The sequence below is a fragment of the Notechis scutatus genome, chromosome 3, assembly GCF_049901735.1.
Source record: "Notechis scutatus isolate UNSWTSFEM ecotype Mainland chromosome 3, rNotScu1.2, whole genome shotgun sequence".
Classification (NCBI taxonomy): Eukaryota; Metazoa; Chordata; class Lepidosauria; order Squamata; family Elapidae; genus Notechis; species Notechis scutatus.
Window position 1 is genome coordinate 59,579,201 of NC_142011.1, and position 19,638 is coordinate 59,598,838.

Here is a 19,638-nt window from a genome sequence, read left to right on the forward strand (position 1 = left end):
CATTATCACATATCATTGTGACATCAGTTTTTAAAATGTATTTGCTGCAGACTAATATTGCATCATCCAGTTTTAAACCTATTACAGGAACAATTTTTAGGTCAGGATCATCTTTAATTTTAAAATCAAAAATTGTCATATTTTACAACAAATAAATAAGTAAAATAAAGGGAAAGAATATTGTTCCAACTGAGTATATACAGTATATCACAAGAAGCAATAAACGTACAGTATTTCATATGTCAGTATGGATATGAGATGAAACTAACAAAATGGTGTACATGTGTACATAAAATTGTTTTTGCTGTAATATAATAGTAATGTCTGGTAGACTAAGGTCTTTATTTTACAAAGACAGGAAAGCATTTTCTTTATTTAACCATTTTCATATATTGAGAAAGATAAATGTTTGTGAAATCTTTGTATGGAAAGACTGATGACCCAGAAAAGAATCCCAAAGCATTGTATTTATGATAGAATGGACTCACCAAATTACTGTTGTTATATTGAAAAATTAAAAATCTTTACAAGGAGATGCTTGAAATGATATTTTCTAGGACATGGATTAAAAAAAATGATGGATATTCAGATTGCCCAACAATATGCAGTTAATTCAAATAATAGGATTATCACTATAATATTTTTTATTTAACAATAAGGTCTGCATAAATAGTAAACATACTTCAGAAAGCAGAAGTATCATTTAAATTCTCGTTATAATACAAAATATGTGAGCAACATAAACTGTGTGGTGCATTTGGTAGAATAGTTTGATCTGATCTAGATATTTCCATATGCAGACAAGATAGGTTTCAATTTTAAGCTAATAAGTTTTCCATTATGGAGTTGTTAAATCTTGATTCAAAGTAATTGTTAATCTCATACTTTACTGACTTTATAAAAGTTATTTTGGAAATGAGACATTTCCGCTAACATTTACTGTATCCTTCATGCTAAACAGAGATCAGAAAAAACTGAACACAAACAAAACAATATGGGAAATCCTGTTTAGAACTGGTGCTTAAATACCCCAATAACATCCCAATAAAAAAATGTTAAGCAGATTTATTAGAAGACACTCTCCATTACAGTGCTTCTTACATCACGCTGATGTAGTCAGCAAAGGCCTGTGATGAATCCCATGCATCACTAACTATATGACATATAGCTTTTAGTCTTGAAAGGGCTTCTTGAGCAGTGACAGCATCTTGCTCCAGCCAATTCTGATAGAGGCAGAGTTTGGTAAGTTTGATACATTCTCTGCGTTCATCTGTGTAACTTTCCAGCTTTTTGGTAAATTCCAGAAGCCCATCAGGCTTAATACAGTTGGAGCTAGAATTGAAAATAACATAGTATTACTGTACCTCATTGCAATTTATGACTTAGAACATGAAATATTCATCAAAGTAGTTAGCGAGCTTTTTTCCTGAATAAAAATTGAATGATTACCATCCACAATTATATAAGAAAGCATATTTTTTTGACATTGGCATATGTTCATGACTTCGTTCCTAAAGACTTTATGGCAAAACCTGTGTTCCCTGTAAGAGAATCATCTGCATATCATTAAAAAATTACATATAAATAATAATTCTACTTAACATAAAATTCTAGGCTCATGACTCAAGAGGCATCCTGCATAATAAGCTCGTTGCCTTTGGCTTCGCAGCAGCAAGAGTCACTTGGGTGTCACTACAGCGCAGACTGAGCAAGATTGACAAGAGTTCCTGCTCAGTCCACAGAGTGATGATGCTAAGCAAACCTAAGCCAAGGCAGCAAGATGGCGCCTTCTGCTTGGCAGTTCTTTCCCAGCATTGCAATTGGAGGTTCAGGAGCATCAGGACCAACAACTGGGAGGGAAACAAGTTGGAATACAGTGGTACCTCGGTCCTCATCGGTATTCCATTCTGGAAGATGTGCTGAATACTAAAACTGATGGGTACCAAGAAAATCATGTGCCTTACCACATGGCCTGCTATTTCAGCCGGAAGAAATAGAGTCTCATGAGACAGCCATCATCAGCAAGTTCTTCCTTGCATGTTGTAATTTCTGCTTTAAAGCAGGTCAGATACTGAATTTGATGAGTTTTGAAGCAGTCAAGTGCTGAAATATGACTGCAACCATATCCACAGACTGAAATTGCAGTTATTTCTTTGTGCAAATTGATGCTAGCTATTGAATGCAAAAAGCTATCGAAGCTACCAGCTACTGGAAGGGAAAAATTGAATGAAAAAAGCATTGCTTCTCAGACTAATTTCATTGCTATCTTTTTTGACATAGGACTGCATGAAGTTACTTCTGTTTACATACATACCTTACATCCAGATGACTGATAGAAGAGGATGAATCTCCAGCAAAAATGTCAGCCAGTGCAATCAATCTATGATTCCCTAATAATAGGGGGAAATGTAATTTAAAGCAAAGTACGAGGGGGATGCGGTAGAACACAGTCTAAATAATAGGAATATGCCAAATGCCTTTTCATGGATAAAAAATTAACCTTCAGACAAGCGTCTTCTGGGATGTTTCTAGATTCTATTCTCTGATGAAATATTTTGTACATTTCATATTATATAAACAGATCCATTAATGAAGATTCCCAATGGGGAAGAATATGAAAAGTGGTAGAAAAATGACTGCCTGGAAAGAAATTTCCATTTACTTTCCATTTATAAGGTTTTTTTCTCACTCCAAGGATACAGAGTAAATTAACAAATATTTTTAAGAACAAAACTCACTAAGAAATCATTAAAAAAGAATCTTTAGTAATTGGCTGAACTTCTAGGGACCAACTGTCCTTCACTATGCTATAGGAATTAAGTACCTTCAACAATTGTACTAAAAAAGAAAATGAGCAGGTCGAGCTTTATTTTCCACTATAATAGTAATCATGTGAGTGTCAAACAGGAAGTTTATTTATAAATTATATTTTTTAACCAAAGTTTTCCACTAAGGGAAAAAGGAAATAAATGTCAAATGCTAACATAAATTATATGTTTTCAGCAGTGCTTGAGTTGATTTATTTCAATTTAGATACATACTGAAAACATTTATATTTAATATTTGACATTTTATGGTGGAACTTCTCAAATACTTTTGGTAGTTTGTATATAGTTGGTAATATATACAAAACTTTAACATATCATTTTTATTGGTACATTATTGCATTTCAAATTGTAAATGAAATGCACTTCCTAATGACCCATGGCGTGATAGGTGGTTTAGCAATATTTTAAATTAATGAACTGTGACACAGAAATTGATATCGGTCAGGAGGTTTAAAAATGGGTCCAACTATGCTAGAATTCTGGGACTTGGAAGTCCATACATCTTAATTAAGCAAGGTTGAGAAACACTGGATTAATTGGTCTTTGTACAACCTTAATTGACATGTAACGGTTCTTGTAATATCGAGCCATAATCCCTTTGAAATGCTTTCATGTTTAAAACAAAACTAAAACAAGAATCCTAAACCTCTAGCAAAGCAGACACTGACCACATCAAAGATAAAACTGCTCCCCACAGCTACTTGCTTATTGCTTGTACAGGATTACCTGAGAATTTTGTTCCTTTTTAAAAATAGAATAATTGTCAGTCAATCAGTCCTTATTTTATTTTGCTACAAGCACAAAAGTTGTAATTGTAGATATGTGCATCCCTTTCTAAACTTAGTTGCTCTAATTGCTCTAATTATTGCAAAATTAGCAATAAAATAAATCAAACATGTTGGAATCTAGGTACACTGAACAATTTAGCCAGTAGTAGGAAATACAGAATAGGCTAGGTTTGTCTATGGATATTCTCAAATTATACAGTGGTCCACCTGCACAACTGAGAATCTCCATAGACATTTAGTTATGCAATTTGGGATGACCACCCTTCAAATAGTGCAGGAGTATGAATGAATTTCCAGGAAAAAAAATGCAGACTACAGGTTTCATGTGACTCTCAGGACACAGATAAACCTCCAAGTGGCCTCAGTGGCTCTCATAAAGAGTGCTAACGACCAGATGACTGCAAGCCTCCACCATTCAGTCAGAACTGAAGAAGTTTCTTGGATGAAAAGTTAAACTAGCAAAATAAGAAAGCCCAGTTGCCTTTTGAAAGAAAGCACCTTGGAACCATAAGTCTAGATTCTGAAAAGGCAAACAGCCGCGGGCAGCCGCAGTGCTTCCCAATTACTATTTGCGGGCGATAAGGCGACCTGGCATATAAGACGACCCCCAATTGGAGGCATGTTTTTCAGGGCAAAAAGTCGTCTTATACGCCGGCAACACGGTGTATACAATTATTACTAGGTTCTCATCTGAATCACCACAGGCAGGAATTTACAGCCAGAGCTAAATCTGAGAGGAGCCAGAGCCTTAGCTCATTCTCCACAAAGGGAAGAAAGCACTCCAAGAAAGTTGCTACATTTCCCACTACATACCCAGCCTATTTCCAGGGACTTTGAGGGTTGTTAACGATGAGTTCTTCTTCATGGCAGTAATCATTTCAGTCAGAAGCTCAGCTGTACAGTTTTCAAAGAGTCGACAAAATGAAAAACTGATTTCTGTGGGAAAACCAAAACCTAAATTTAATGTAGGTGTTCCTTCTTCCTTTGATTCATTAGGTGAAGTCAGTCTAATTGAATGGACAATGGACAAAAGCCGGAAAGATATATTAAATAACGACTGTACTTGTTCAACAAAAACAACTTGTTAGACTATTAACTTTGTATGCCAATAGCATATGACACAGGGAAGCTGGGTTTGTCACCAGGAACAAAGGAGGCTGGGAAGCTGCTGTTTGTCATTTTTTTTCCCTTCCATAAGGATGTCAGCTGTCGTGAAGTAGCAGCTTCCATTCATGCAGACAGAGCAGGGGGAAGTGATATTAGGCCTTCACTCATTCCTGCTAATTTTTTATTTCCCTGATAATAGTTGGGGGGAATCTTCTTTAAATGAACAAATTCAGTACCTTAGCCAAATTTATGACTTAGGCTATCCCATACATAAATGATAAGTCTCCAAAAACACCATTATTTTTTTTATTACATGCAACAGCGGCTATAGAATTGGAATAGGAAAAAATAATGCAATTATTAGTACCTTGAAGAGTTGGACTCTGTAGAATAAGGAGGACTTCTTTTGAATGTTCAGAAAGGTTGACATCATGAAAACTTAGTTTCTTCAGGTTTGGGTTATATTCTACCAAGATAAATAAGAACTTAAGTCTTGACATTTTTCACTGATTAAAACTTTCCTCTTCGGTAATGTGTAACAAGCAGGTGGTTCCAATATTTTTTTTCAAGTATCTTTTATAGCTTAATTTTGGCCATGGTTACGCTGCTGACAAAGTGCTTAAGATGTTAATATTCCTGTTAAATGTGTACAGCACTGTTACTTTTTAGCTTATTGCAAGTGAATAACTTACACTCATACCTTTGAGGGCTTGCAGGAGGAGCCAAAATTCTTGAGGACAGGAAATTGCAACGCTGTCTAGAGAAAGACTCTGGAGAGACCCTGAAGCTTTCAGTACAGGCACCAGAAGACTTGTTTGAAGTGGTTCTCTGGGAAACCTGATCTCAAGCTGCTCCAAGTAAGTAACTAGGTGGGAAAAGTCAATATAGTAAAAGAGAACTATTTACAGATTGAAGCTGGCAAATATGGTTTGAACAAAAATTACAAACTTGAGATCAACCTAGTTTGTGATACCGATTTGGAGGAATTCCTCAGTCTATAACATGCGAATTCAAAGCAAATCATAGTTTAACTGATCAGGAAGAACTCAGTTAAGGAATCTGTGTCAGAAAAAGAAGCAGTCATAGCAGCTCACTTCCTACTATATGGCCTGAACAGTGTCAGGGGCAAGGGAAGGCTCACTCCAACTTTCCATATACACTGAATTCATAAATACCATATTTTTCCTAAAGTACAGGCATTATCTATAACAAGAAACTTCTGTGCATTTCTTGAAAACTGAAAAACTTCAATTTCTCAACAGAATTAATACAAATATTTTTGTTATGTAATAATCTTACTTGTCAAAATGAATTAAATGGTTGCTAACTTATGATCAAATCACTTTAATTTTTGTTTCATTCTGCAACCATTTCTGAATTCGGGGTAACCTTGATGAATATACTGTATATACACATATTTACAAGCAGATATATATTCAGTTTGAGACTGAATTTGAAATCTTCAGCACACAAGCACATGCTCTACTGATGAGTGTTGGATCCACCCATTTTATCAAGAAAAGACTTTTAGCAAGATGGCAAACCAGAATCAAAGAATTATTTGAAATAGAGCAGCTAATAAATATGACTTAATTATTCTCATGTTTAAAACGAAACCTGCTGTGCAGAGGTGGTATTCAGCAGGTTCCGACCAATTCTGGAGAACCGGTAGCTGAAATTTTGAGTATTTAGGAGAACTGCCAAATACCACCTCTGACTAGAGATTTTACAGTATCCTTCCCCTGCCATGCCCAAGAACTGGTAGTAAAAAAAACTTGAATCCCACCACTGCTACTGTGGTTTAGTTGAAGCTGAAGATCTATATTGTACCTGGAATTTCTTCTACTAAGGATGATGAGCCCATGTCTTCTTCCAGTCTATTCCACTCGGCTGCAGTTTTGAGATCAAAGCTGACCAGAAGCATCTGAAGCAATGGTACAACACTCAAAAGAGAATGGACAAGATTCATACATGGAATATGAGCAAACATATCACTGATGCGTACCACACGGAGGCAATAATCGTTGTGTTGAGAAAGAATTCGGAGCCCAGAAAGGATGCTGAAAATACCAGAGCCTAAGCCTGAAGCACAATTTTAAAAGGAAAAAAAGAGAAATTGAAAATATGCATGCATAGCAAAATTACTACTTGGTTTAAATAAGTATACAATATTCTGAGACATTGGCAGAATAGGCTATCAAACTTGCTCTAGTCTTCCACACTATATTATATCTGAAGAGCTCAGAAATAGAATTGGCTTTTTTCTCCAGTAATCAAATATTAGTTGCATTTGTATATGTAATATTGCAGGTTTTGTCAGTGAGTACAACATTATATACTCTTAAAATTTGTCAAATTTGCTTTAATTTCTCCAAGTCGTGTGTGTGTGTGTGTGTGTGTGTGTGTGCGCGCGCGCGCATGTGCGCCTCTGAGTCAATGTTGACTCCTTGTGACTGTCTGGATAAGACCCTGTGGCTTCTTGGCAACATTTTCAGAAATGGTTTGCCATTGCCGGCTTCCTAGGCTGAGAGAGTGAGTGATTGACCCAAGGTCACCAGCTGACTTTGTGCCTCAGGTAGGACTCGAACTTCCAGTCTCCTGGTTTCTAGTCTGCTCCTTAACCACTACACCAAACAGGGTTTCCCGAGTCATAATACATGTGGCTTTTATGGTATGTCCATGAATCAGAATTCATTCACCTGGTATTTAGATATGGATTAAGACAAAGAATCTTGGTTAAAATATTCTAAAATGGTAAGGATACATGAGATTGCAGATGGAAAACTTTGTTTTGAAGTTTGCATTAAGATATTTTTGTTTATGCACAATGGGCATTTTAGATTTGCTCTCAACATTCAAGGCAATCTCTAAATCTGATAGAGTATTTGAATTTGGGCTTTATTTTTTAAAATTTAACATTTTTTTAATGTATGCAGTCAGATCAAAATCGAATACTGTCCAAATTACCCAACTGCTGCTTTTTTACCAGGTCAAATCTCAGGTACAAATTGGTAACTTGAAAGAGGGCCTATTGGACCTTTCTGTGTTAACAGAATATTACCTCTTGGTTGGTGGTAGTACCGTAGAATTCCAAATATCAGTTGCTGGAGAACAATGGCAGATATACAAGTAGCCCTAGACTTACAACCATTTGTTTAATGACTGTTCAAAGTTACAATGGAATTCAAAAAAGTGATTTGACTGTTTTTCACACTTATGACCATTGCACCATCTCATGGTCACATGATCAAAATTCAGATGCTTGGCAAATGGTTCATATTTATGATGGTTGCAATGTCCCAGAGTCATCGGAGCACCTTTTGTAACTTTCTGAAAAGCCAATGGGAAAACCGGATTCACTTAACAACCAGGTTATTAACTTAATAAATGCAGCGATTCACTGGGGCAAGAAAGGTCATAAAATGGGGCAAAACTCACTTAATAACTGTCTCACTTAGCAACAATAATTTATGGCTCAATTGTGGTCATAAGTTGAGGACTACCCGTATCTTTGCCAACCTGCCATCAAGTATCTCAAGAGTTACCTAGTTTGCCACTATGAAAAAAAAATAACAATTAAGAAAGCTTTTGGCCTGTTCAGTAGGAGTATTCTTATTTTCTCTAGCAGTGCTTCCTTTTCTAAAAGCAAATGTTTTTCATATTTGAACATTGCAAAACACATAAAAAAGAAGTTGTGGCCATTCAGATGTCAAACATTAAAAATTACATCCTGACTGAACAGAATGGATAGCAACAGACCTCTAATGAGTCCAAGGGGTTGCCGTTTATCCACTTCTGTCTGTGAAGTTTCTACACAAAGGATTAACATTTACAGGCAAAGATTTTGGCTTATTACTTACCATTTAAAGTAAGAATAAGTTTTTCTAAAGCTATCCAAGAGCTCAACAGGTTCCCAAGCATCTGGCATGTATTCTTGGTCAGTGGGACAGAGAATATTTCCAATGTGGATACACTTCGAAAATGGCTAATTGCCTTCAGAGGAGTGAGCCCAATAGTTCGAGTTCCCCCTAAGGAAACCGTATCAGTAACGCTGGAAGCCTCTGCTGGGAGAGAGGATTCATTATCACAATGTTCTTCCTTGCCAACATTCCTTATTTTGTGGTAGAATGCTATCTCCTCCTCTTCCTTTGCAATTGTGAAGACAAAGTCATACAGGTCTTCCATCTCACTGGTGATATTGCTAGTTTTTTTATGGATGCTGTGCTTCTTTATTACAGCTTTGCGCCTCTGCGGAGATTTTCCCAAAGGAAGGCTGCCTTGAGATGGATTTGCTGAGGAAAAGCTAACAGATGCTACTTCAGCATCACAATCTTTTGAGCTAGCATTGTGCGGCCTATGACTTTTGTAGGAACTACTACCCAATTGGCAGTCTGGTGGTTCACTAAAGCTTTTATTGCTGGTTCTGAATAACTCTCCAGCATCTTCAAAGCCTAGAGGAAATTCTTGAGGCACACTGGGAAAGATTTTCATATTCCTCAGCTCATTATCGCTAAATTGGCCAGATGCTGCTGTAGAAAACAATTGGTCTGAACCCAAAGGAGGCCTACATTCCTGATCCAGCTTTTGGCTCTGTACACTCAATTTCTCTCTACACAGATGGCAAAATTCTGCATTCATTAAAGTCCTACCAGGATTCCAAATCCCAGCACTCATTTTCAGAATGAGAGCTAGAAGTGCTGGGTCAGGATCAGGCCATGAGTACATAGATAAGTAGTTCACTGCCCCGTGATGAATTAGGCGATGAAGGAATAAACTCAACTGATGTCTAGTAGACAGATTGGAGGAAAGGAGGTGACGGAAGGTCAGAGTTCTAAGTGAGACAGCCAGGTTTTCAAGGACACAACGATTGTGTTCAGCCATCAGTTCTGAGATACCCTCAAGCATATTGTAAATAGTAAGCTCAGATATGTGCTGTGAAGTATACAGCAGGGGCAAAAAATAAGGATCACTCAAGCGTTGATGCGATGACACATCCAAGATCCCACGCAGCACATTTGAGAAGAAAGTTTCAAGGAACTTCTTCCTCCAACACTTGATATTCTGCAATCATATGGAAATAAATACAAGCTGTTGATATCTAAGTATACTCTAGAAATGTGTACTTCAAACTTGTTTCAGAGGTGTATTTTAGGGTTCATACTTGAACAATTGATTAGATTAAATTTTAGAATTTAAAGGTTTGCTTAGGATATATTGCGATAAGTTGGCTAGTCAGATTGGTGATCCCACCCTTTTGAAATGCCCTTGCAGGAGAAGTATGCCCACTTTCTTCTTTGGCAATTTTAAAATGCTATGAAGAACCCAGAATCCCATGCTGATTTTATCCGGATATTGTTCTGCTCATCTTTATTTTCAAAAATTGATTTTAACTGCTGCAGATTATTTTAAGTTCTCAAGGGGCAGCTGGATGTAGATAATCTTGCAGATGTTGTTAAAATATTATTCGGAGGGCGGGGGGGATAGGACTGAGTGATACCAGTTCAGAAAGTACATTTTTTTTTATTTAAATTGGTTCAAATTATTTTGCCTAGCAGTCTACTGTAACTTTATAGAGTGCACAAGAACATTGGAATGGTTTTGGCCTGTTCGTTTTTCATAAGGCATTTGCAGGGCAGAGCAATGATCTATAGGCCAAGTCACCTGACCTGTGACAGCCAATAGGAGGAATAGAAGGAGGAACTGTCAATTTTGGGAAGAATTTTGGTGCCTTTTGTGAGGGAGTTGGATGAGTCTTGGATGAGGGTCAGGCAAGATTGAAATTTATTGTTATATTTGTATTCTCTTCTTTTCTATTTGTTTGTTTGTTTATTTGCATACACACACACACATGTATATATAAATTATACAGGTAGTCTTCAAGTTATAACAGCTTATTTAATGACCATTTGAAGTTACTGAAGAAAGTGACTTCTGACCATTTTTCGGACTTACGACCGTGGCAGCATCCCCATGGTCATGTGATTTACATTCGGATGCTTGACAACTGGTTCATATTTATGACGGTTGCAATGTCCTGAGCTCCCATGATCCCCTTTTGTGACCTTCTGACAAGCAAAAGTCAATGGGGAAGCCAGATTCACTTAACAACGGTGTTTTACTAATTTAACAACTGCAGTGATTCACCGAACAAAATGTGGCAAGAAAAGTCATAAAATGGAGCATAACTCACTCAAAAATTTTTTCGCTTATCAACATAAATCTTGGGCTTGATTGTGGCTGTACGTCTAGGACTACCTGTATAACTCCAGGCTGCGAACATGCCTACTACTCCTGCTTATTTTCTCAACAACAACTGGGAGGTGGGTTGGGCTGAGAGACAGTGACTGGCCCAGAATCAGCAGTTGGCTTTCATGTCTGAAGCAGGCCTAGAACATACGGTCTCCTGGTTTCCGGGCACCCCGACACCGAACGGGCTCTCATAAAGTTGTTTTGCTTAAATCCTGGGACTGATCAGTTGCCTTCTATCACCCACCTCAGCTTGGCTGAGCAATGGTTTTTGTTGGCTTTCCCTTTCAATATTTAGCCAGACCCAGGATGGGCTCTACATTTGCCTTACAATCCTCTCTTGGTTCCCTAGAGCAGTGATGGCTAACCTTTTCAGCTTGGTGTGTCGAAAATCGGGAAAAAGTGTAGCCTTCCTCGGGTCGTGTGTCACTTCAAGAAATATCAATAATTTGGTTTATGACGGACTGGGCTGGGGTGATCACACAGGGCTGTGAAACTCGTCTCCCTGGTCTCAGGGCTGCAGGTGCAGGATGTGGGGATCGGAAGGCCACCTTACAGGGCTGTGAACCTCATGGATCTCCTTTCCTCCTGTAGCGTTCCTGAGGTAATGAAACTGACAAACCTCAGTTTATGGCGGTTAAAACTGGTTCTCTGCTGCAAAGATCTTGCGGCAGCGGTGACACCACGACTCCACGCAACAAGCAGGGAGCAGGGATTGGAGCAGAGCACAGGCAGCCTCTAAACGTGCAGGTTTTCCCCACACCAACAGGCGTGTCAGTCAAAGTGCCTCGGCGTGTCACAAGTGACACGCGTGTCATAGGTTAGCCATCACTGCCCTAGAGAGTTGGTGTAGAAGAAAGAAACAGATTTATAGAAAAGAGGAGGTGGCAGCAAAGGGACCTAGTGTTTCAGTTGCGGCTCACCCAGAGGCATGGGATAGCTCAGAACTGAAGAACCTCAGAGAAGGGACTGGTTTGATCCCAGAAGTGCCTTGTTCCCTTATTACACATCGCATTAAAGACCTAACTTTAATGTTTGAGCCATATAGCTAGGTGGGCTCTGCCCTGTTGGGTTGTAATTTTTGCCTCAGGAGTTCAGTTTGTGGTTAAATGGTAGTGATTGTTTTTAATCTTTGTGCACCATTCAGGAGATGGACAGCCTTATATATTGTATAAATCAGGGGTGTCCAACCTTGGCAACTTTAAGACTTGTGGACTTCAACTCCCAGAATTCCTCAGCCAGCTTTGCTGGCTGAGGAATTCTGGGAGTTGAAGTCCACAAGTCTTAAAGTTGCCAAGGTTGGACACCCCTGGTATAAATGAATGAATGAAGTAGATATGGTATCATCATTCCTGGAGAACAAATAGATGGGGGGGCCATATAGATTATATGTAGGTAGGTATGAATAAACAAACAGAGTAGATAAGATGCCCCTGGAGAACAATAACCAACTGAAGGAAACCCTGTGGAACGTTGGGGCCAGAGCAGTTAACTGGGAAAATGGACCCTGTGTGAAAAGACTGAGTGGAAGGAAGTTTCAAAGTCATCTTTAGACAGATGCAGAATTGGGAAGGCCTCTATCCTATTTGGGAATGTGGCTCGGAATATCTGAAAGTCTACCAGGATGTGTAAGAAAAAGGTTGTTAGATCTAAATATGAAAAGAAGGGAGGAAAACCCGCTTTCAAAGATAGTATATACTCTTAGCTTAGAATTTAGTTCAGACATATTGATTTGGCTCTTGTTCCTTTTTTTTTTTGCCCCTAACTAGCGTTAAAATTTTATGTCCAAAAAGATTTTGTCTGCCACAGACATAATTGATTCCTTGTTGCAATTATGGTGATTATAATTTAGGACAAGCTCTTGTTTTTTTTGTTTTACTATTTTTTCTTAGCTCCTGCCTTTCAAAGATCAGCTGCATTCCACTGCAAAGTTTGCATCTTTGAGGAAGAAACGTGATTAATTTATATGCTGCTATCTGAGGTCTCAGGAGTGAAACTAAGGCTCTGGATGATAGCAGTATATAAAGAATATTGTTAGAGAATTTAAAAATGGCATTAGGTTAACTCTAAATAAAAAAAAATTGAGTTTATGACAGTTATGGGGAGCCTTGAAATCTAAAGGTCAATCGTAAAAATGTTACTTCTGAAGATAGCCTGATGTCACCATAGAAACCTTGATGCAGTTATATTTGCATATTCTTTAGCATGGGAGTTTTGGTAACTTTGTCCTTCACTCAGCCTGTTTGCTGGTTAGGCACCACATTTGATTGAATGTTTATATTCCTTTTTCTGCTATTGTGTGGTTAACGGGACAGGCATTGGACAATAAACAAATACAGTATTTGGAAATTACTATTTCTGTGACAATATACAGAAGAGGAAGTTAAAACATAGCAAATATCTGAAAAGTACAGAAGGACTGAAGTGCAAAATTTAACAAAAGCAGCTATGGGAGATCCCTGTACAGGAGATTCTGTGAAGTTAACCAGGAAGGTAAGAGCATAGTCCCATTTGCTATATCAATTTTGCAGTTTATATCTTTAACCCACCTCTAATCTAGAAGGTCTTGTTTTCATGATGTCAAACCATAGCTTGCACCATATTGGTTCAGTTGAGAGTCCTACAGAAATATATAGCACATTTAAAGTAACTATTATGTTAATAACTGTCATTAGTTTTACAAAAACAATTGTGCATCTATTGATAGTGTTTTGAAACAAATGAAGATTGGACCTATATATACTTATCTGAGAGTAAATCCCATTGATCTCAAAGGGTTTTACGTCTTAACAGACCAGACATGCATAAAATTGTAATGTAACATTATTTATGCATGCACGCGCATACACACACACACACAAATATCTTTTAAAAATCCATAGATGTTAAAAGCATCTATCTCAAAACAGGAAATCACCAAAATGTGTTAAAATATTGCTTCAACATTTAAGCTGTAAAGTTGCATATATTCCTTATTTTATTATATCATTTGATATTTAATATTGTATATCACATGCTTAACTGGCTGCCATTCAGATATGTTGAACTCCTATTTTCATTATCTATAGAAAACACACTTAAGAAAAAGATAGGCAAACTGATGCATTTCATATGTTTTAGCTTAATAACTCAAGCAGCACTAGAGCTGGCAGGCTTTCCCTCAGCCTTAGGAAGAAAGCAGCATAAACAATTTCTAATAATTTTGTCATGAAAACTACATGAACTCATCCAGGCAATCGCAAAAGTCAATAATATTCTGAAGGCAGACACACATTGTCTAGCCAGAGATATTCAGAACTGAATTCTGAAATATCTACACATTCCAGATTCCTCATCCCCATGGAAAAACCTAAGGTCTTCTGCAATGATTGTTTCAGCAATCATATCTACGTAGTAATAAAATATAATTGTAGCATATGAAAGGAGGTCAGAGTAAACCCTTAAGACAGGGTAAATATAAGTTTTTATATCTTTTCCAAATTTCTCATTGTTTCTCCCTTCACTTTTATTCAATTATATTTCTTTCTATCAAGGTTTTATTAATTCTCAATCAAGCATAAACACACAAAATACAAAACATAAAACAAGACATAAAAAGATAAAACCTCCTTAATTATCATTTATACATGTCTTTTCCAAATTTCTCTCCCTTTAGTTTTATTCTTCCAAGGTTTTATTAATTCACAATCAAAACATAGCTAACCAAAACACAAAACATAAAACATAAAACTTCTTTTGAAAAGTGGCTTAGCCCCGGGTTACATCTTTTTTTACAGACCTAAATCAGGTTCATGCTCACCTTATATACCATTCATATCTTATTAACCATTCTATATTTTCTATATAACTTCTCCCTTCTTTTCACTCTCTTAATTATATTTTCTTTATTTCATCTTATTTCAAAATCATTGTTTGTATCTTTTGTCCGTTCTTTTCCAATCATCTATTTATCTCTTCTCTTTAGCAAAGAATTTCCCCTGTAATCACTTTTAAGGTGTGACGCCTTTCCCTAAAGTAACACTTAAAATAATACATAATTTCTATCCTGATTCTGCTTAGATTCTACATATTGCATTTTGAAAAAAAAGAATAATAAACTTATAATATAGTTAAGTATATAATTACCATTCTAATTCTAATTCTAATTAATAGTATAACTAAGCATTAATCATTTTACACATTCTCTTTGATATTTTATTAAATATTGAAATCTATCATTATAAAACATTTTAATATTTTAATATTTTGTTAAATCTTATAATATTCCAATAGACCATTTCAAATGCAAATACTACAATACTATCTTATGTACTCTTGCAGAATCTTACTTAAATTATATACTGTCCTTTATCTTTTATCTCTAAAAAAGATATCTTGTTTCAGACCGTGGCTTTTTTTCCCTTTTTCCCTCCCTTTCTTCTCCAGTCTGATCTTTTTGCCCCCCCCTCTCCTAACCTCCACCTTTTTAGCTTCCCCTCTCTGTTGTAATTCTCTTTTCAATTGCTTTCTAACATTGTACCTTTTTTTCACCTTATTTTTCTTTTTCTTGGTTGTTTTATTGAATCTTAAATTCTCATTTTTCCTTCCTCTCTTCCTATTTTCTTTCTTAATCGAACTTTTTTGACCATTAAAAATGGCTTCCTTTTCTTCTTCTTCTTCTCCTTCTCCTTCTTCCTCAAGTATTTGCTGGTACATAGAAACCGCCATTTCTAAAAAGTGGAAGACAGCTCCCAATGAATTCTTGCCATTTTGTTCTCTTTCTTTTAATTTTTCATATTCCATTTTTAGTTGATCCACAGATGGTGCCATTGTAAATTTTTAAGAACAACCCAGATGTTTTTAGTCTTAAAGTAATTTGCAAATGTCAAAGTTATCAAACAATCCAAACAGACCGAAATTATTTCCTCTTCTTCTCTTTGCAACTTTTCCTCCTGGGGCAAAATCCCAAATATATTTTAAAAGCCGTATTACAATTAGTTGTTGGTCTTATAATCTTCAAAGCGTCTCCTCCAACAAGTTTTTAAAGATTTTTTTTTAGTCCTCTCCTTCCCACTTATAACAAAGAGCTTGTTTTTACCTTAAAGAAGCAGGTTTTTCTGTGCTCATTTGCTTTCTCCGTAAGGAAGGGGAGTGAACTTTCCTTCAGCACTTTCGCCGCCCGTAACAACTTCTTTTGGAAACAAATGTATCAATCCAAAAGTCAGGTTTCCAGGGTGTTTTAAAAGTAACTTAATGTCCCGGTTCAGCCAAGAAAACTTCTCCTTCTGTCTTCCTCCTGCACAGTCTTATCCGGTTGAAGATTCCTTTGTGGCTGCCATTTCTGACAGCCGCTCCACTGCCTCAGGAAAAAGGAGTCTAGCCGGCTGGGGAAGGGGGGTGCGATATCCCCAGACCCCTGCCCGGATCTCCTCTGTCTTCCGCTGCCTCTTCGGGGCAACGACAACCCCCAAATCCAGTTGGATCAGGGGTACCTCAGCGGCGAGCGCAGCAGGGACCCACAGAGAAGCGGATTCCTGCTGCCGCCGAAGCCTTGCAACCTGAAGTCAGCACTAGCCCAGAAATCATGAGGCTGAGAGTTCAAGCCCTGCCTTAGACACAGAGCTGGCAGGCTTTCCCTCAGCCTTAGGAAGAAAGCAGCATAAACAATTTCTAATGATTTTGTCATGAAAACTACATGAACTCATCCAGGCAATCGCAGAAGTCAATAATATTCTGAAGGCAGACACACATTGTCTAGCCAGAGATATTCAGAACTGAATTCTGAAATATCTACACATTCCAGATTCCTCATCCCCATGGAAAAACCTAAGGTCTTCTGCAATGATTGTTTCAGCAATCATATCTACGTAGTAATAAAATATAATTGTAGCATATGAAAGGAGGTCAGAGTAAACCCTTAAGACAGGGTAAATATAAGTTTTTAATAACTAGCCAATGGAGGCCTTGCAGCCATATATTTGAATATGGTTCTGATTATAGGAAAGCAACTACTCATAACATTCTGATTCTTAAAGTATTGTTTGTGCTCAAAACTTCTGATGAAATGATTTTGCACAAACTGTAACTTTTACAAAAAGTGAGTATCTCATCCTGGTTTAGTTGGTGTCTGGCTGATATACATGTCCATTTTATTAAGAACCAGAAATATATTATCCAACTTTGGATATGTTGGGAAAATGGAGAAATAATAAGTACAAATGTCTGCTAATCAATAAAATAGTTCTGCCATGCATGAAAGTGAAAAGTATATTTCCGAGGGTTATTATTAGTTACCATTTGGCCTTCCTTGTTACCTTCCTTCCCATATGAAATCATTGTAACTGACCTTTTTTCACAGCAGTCTCTTCAATTCTTTCCAGATAATATATGTTCAGCAGAGGCAAGATACCCTGGAGTATAGGACCTGGAAGTTCTTTGGTGGGGAGAAAGCAATATAAAAATGCATTTTAGTGACAAAGAAAGTGGTTTAAATGAATTGGTACAAGCATATTTATAAAGATAAAGATAAATTTATTGTCATTGTACTCAGAACCTGAGAACAACGAAATAAAGTGCTCTTTCACAACATACAACTGAACAACACCAAAGGACATATACAAATAACAATGTAAAACAAATTAAAACAATTAACAGTTAAAAACTATACAACCAGGATATATATATGTTAAGACCACCAGATTCATAACTCTGCATTTAACCTGATCACAGCACTTGGGTAAAAGCTATGTTTAAATCTACTTGTCCTAGCTTTCAGCACTCTATATCGTCTTCCTGATGGTAGGATCTCAAACAACGAGTGGCCTGGATGTGAAGGGTCTCTCAAGATCTTTTGTATCTTCCTTCTACATCCCATGTTATACAAATCCTCCAGTGAGGGAAGAGAACATCTGCTGATCTTTTGTGCCCTTTTTATCACTCTTTGGAGTGCCCTTTTCTCCGCCTCTGTACAACTCCTAAACCACACACAAAGGCAATAGGATAAAATGCTCTCTATAGAGCTTCGATAGAAGGCAACCAACAGACTCTCTGGCAGTTGTTGTGATCGTAAAAGTCTTAAAAAATACAGTCGTTGATGAGCCTTTTTTTCTAGGGCTAAAATATTTGCCCATGTTAGATCTTGTTTCAGGGTGATACCTAGAAACTTACATTCTGCCACCTGTTCTACCAAAACACCATCGATGTACAATGGCTGGATATCCGAACTGCTCTTCCTGTAATCCACTATGAATTCCTTCGTCTTATTTATATTAAAAATAAGATTGTTTACTTTGCACCAGAGGGTGCAAAGATATTTAGATATTGCTTGAAGGACTGAAACTCCAGAGAGCAGATACGCTGCTCCTACTCCAGTTTACTTACACATACACTCATACATGCACACATATATAGAGTGGTCAATGTCTGGAATACTCTACCCGACTCTGTAGTTTCTTCCCCAAACCCCAAAAACTTTAACCTTAGACTGTCTACTATTGACCTCACCCCTTTCCTAAGAGGTCTGTAGGGGCGTGCATAAGCGCACCAACGTGCCTACCGTCCCTGTCCTATTGTTTCTCTTATTCTTCTTTTATTTTTCTTATATGTACCCATTTCATGTATTCACAACTATGTATACACTTATACTTATTATCTTGTAAACAATTGGCAAATCAAATAAATAAATAAAAATAAAAATAAATAAATTGTATAGGCAACCACCAAATCATATTCATTTTAACATGTTTCAGGACCTTTTCTTCTACCATGTGAATGTAAATCTTAGAATATAACTATTATACTAGTACATTATAATTTTATCTTTACTTCCATTATTCTCTATTATTCTGTATCACTTAGACAACAGTATATTTCTTTCAAATAAACCTCTAATTGTTTCCATTCCTTCTTATATTATTTTTAACAAGGAAAAGGGTTTAAAGGAAAGATTTATCCATTGCATTTTGTCTCATGATGCTAGGAGCTCTGAATCTGAAAATATCTCATTACTATAACTCCTGTCTAAATATGGTTTTAGATTTCCAGTCTAACCAAATCACCCAATTCAGTGGATAGGGATTTCCACCCTATGGGACAATGTGCCAGTAATGACAACTGACATTTATATTGTCACTGTTTGCCTGCTAATTTACTCTGGAATCCTTCCCCATCTTATCCAGCAAGATTTATTCCTTTATTGTACTATATTTGAAGGATTGCAGGATTTTCCTGCCCGATTGTGGTTGGAGCATCTCTGTATATTGCTTATTATTGTGCATGCTGAAGAAACTTTTTAAGGGCATCTCAACACCCTTACCGATCCCTTTCAACTAGGCAACAGATTCTCCATTTCATAGCAGAGATCTGTTTGGCTGTGGGTCACAACGAGGAGAGAAATACGCTGAGCCCCTCTTCCATCTTACCCCAAACTTCTTTTTCAACTTGTCCCATGACGGAGCTGACTACCGCCCCACTTAGCTCAAACAGGCGGAGGGGATTCTCCCTGCCGACTTCTTCCCCAGATTTGATCTCCATATTCTTCGGGCGGCGGGTCCACTGTGTTTAAAAAACAAACACAGAAACCACACACCGCCGGAATGACGCCATCTTGGGAGGTCACTCATTGTTAGGCGGACGTGTGATGCTGCCATTCTGACTAGATCGAGCGCCCCCCAGCGTCATGCGATGGAAAT

At 37.3% G+C, this 19,638-nt stretch overlaps 1 protein-coding gene across 1 annotated transcript; it reads right to left on the minus strand.

Annotated features, from left to right (window-relative positions):
* Positions 1-93: 93 nt before the first annotated feature.
* LRRC41 (leucine rich repeat containing 41) lies at positions 94-19,627 on the minus strand. The gene is made up of 10 exons (XM_087960203.1): positions 19,369-19,627; positions 17,295-17,381; positions 13,519-13,589; positions 8,584-9,784; positions 6,554-6,805; positions 5,424-5,588; positions 5,091-5,189; positions 4,430-4,552; positions 2,315-2,390; positions 94-1,332 (listed from the first exon to the last, which is right to left on the minus strand). Exons 1-10 carry the CDS (start codon positions 19,478-19,480, stop codon positions 1,098-1,100), a joined length of 2,421 nt encoding a protein of 806 aa, XP_087816329.1. The 5' UTR covers positions 19,481-19,627; the 3' UTR covers positions 94-1,097.
* Positions 19,628-19,638: the final 11 nt, after the last annotated feature.

Excerpts from the sequence above, each read along its gene's own strand:
- LRRC41 (XM_087960203.1), bottom strand. The coding sequence starts at position 19,480 with ATGGAGATCAAATCTGGGGAAGAAGTCGGCAGGGAGAATCCCCTCCGC. Across the intron at positions 5,190-5,423 it reads CCTCCTGCAAGCCCTCAAAG|AATATAACCCAAACCTGAAG; the intron begins GTATGAGTGTAA and ends TTATCTTGGTAG. Across the intron at positions 2,391-4,429 it reads AGTCCCTGGAAATAGGCTGG|GGAATCATAGATTGATTGCA; the intron begins GTATGTAGTGGG and ends CCCTATTATTAG.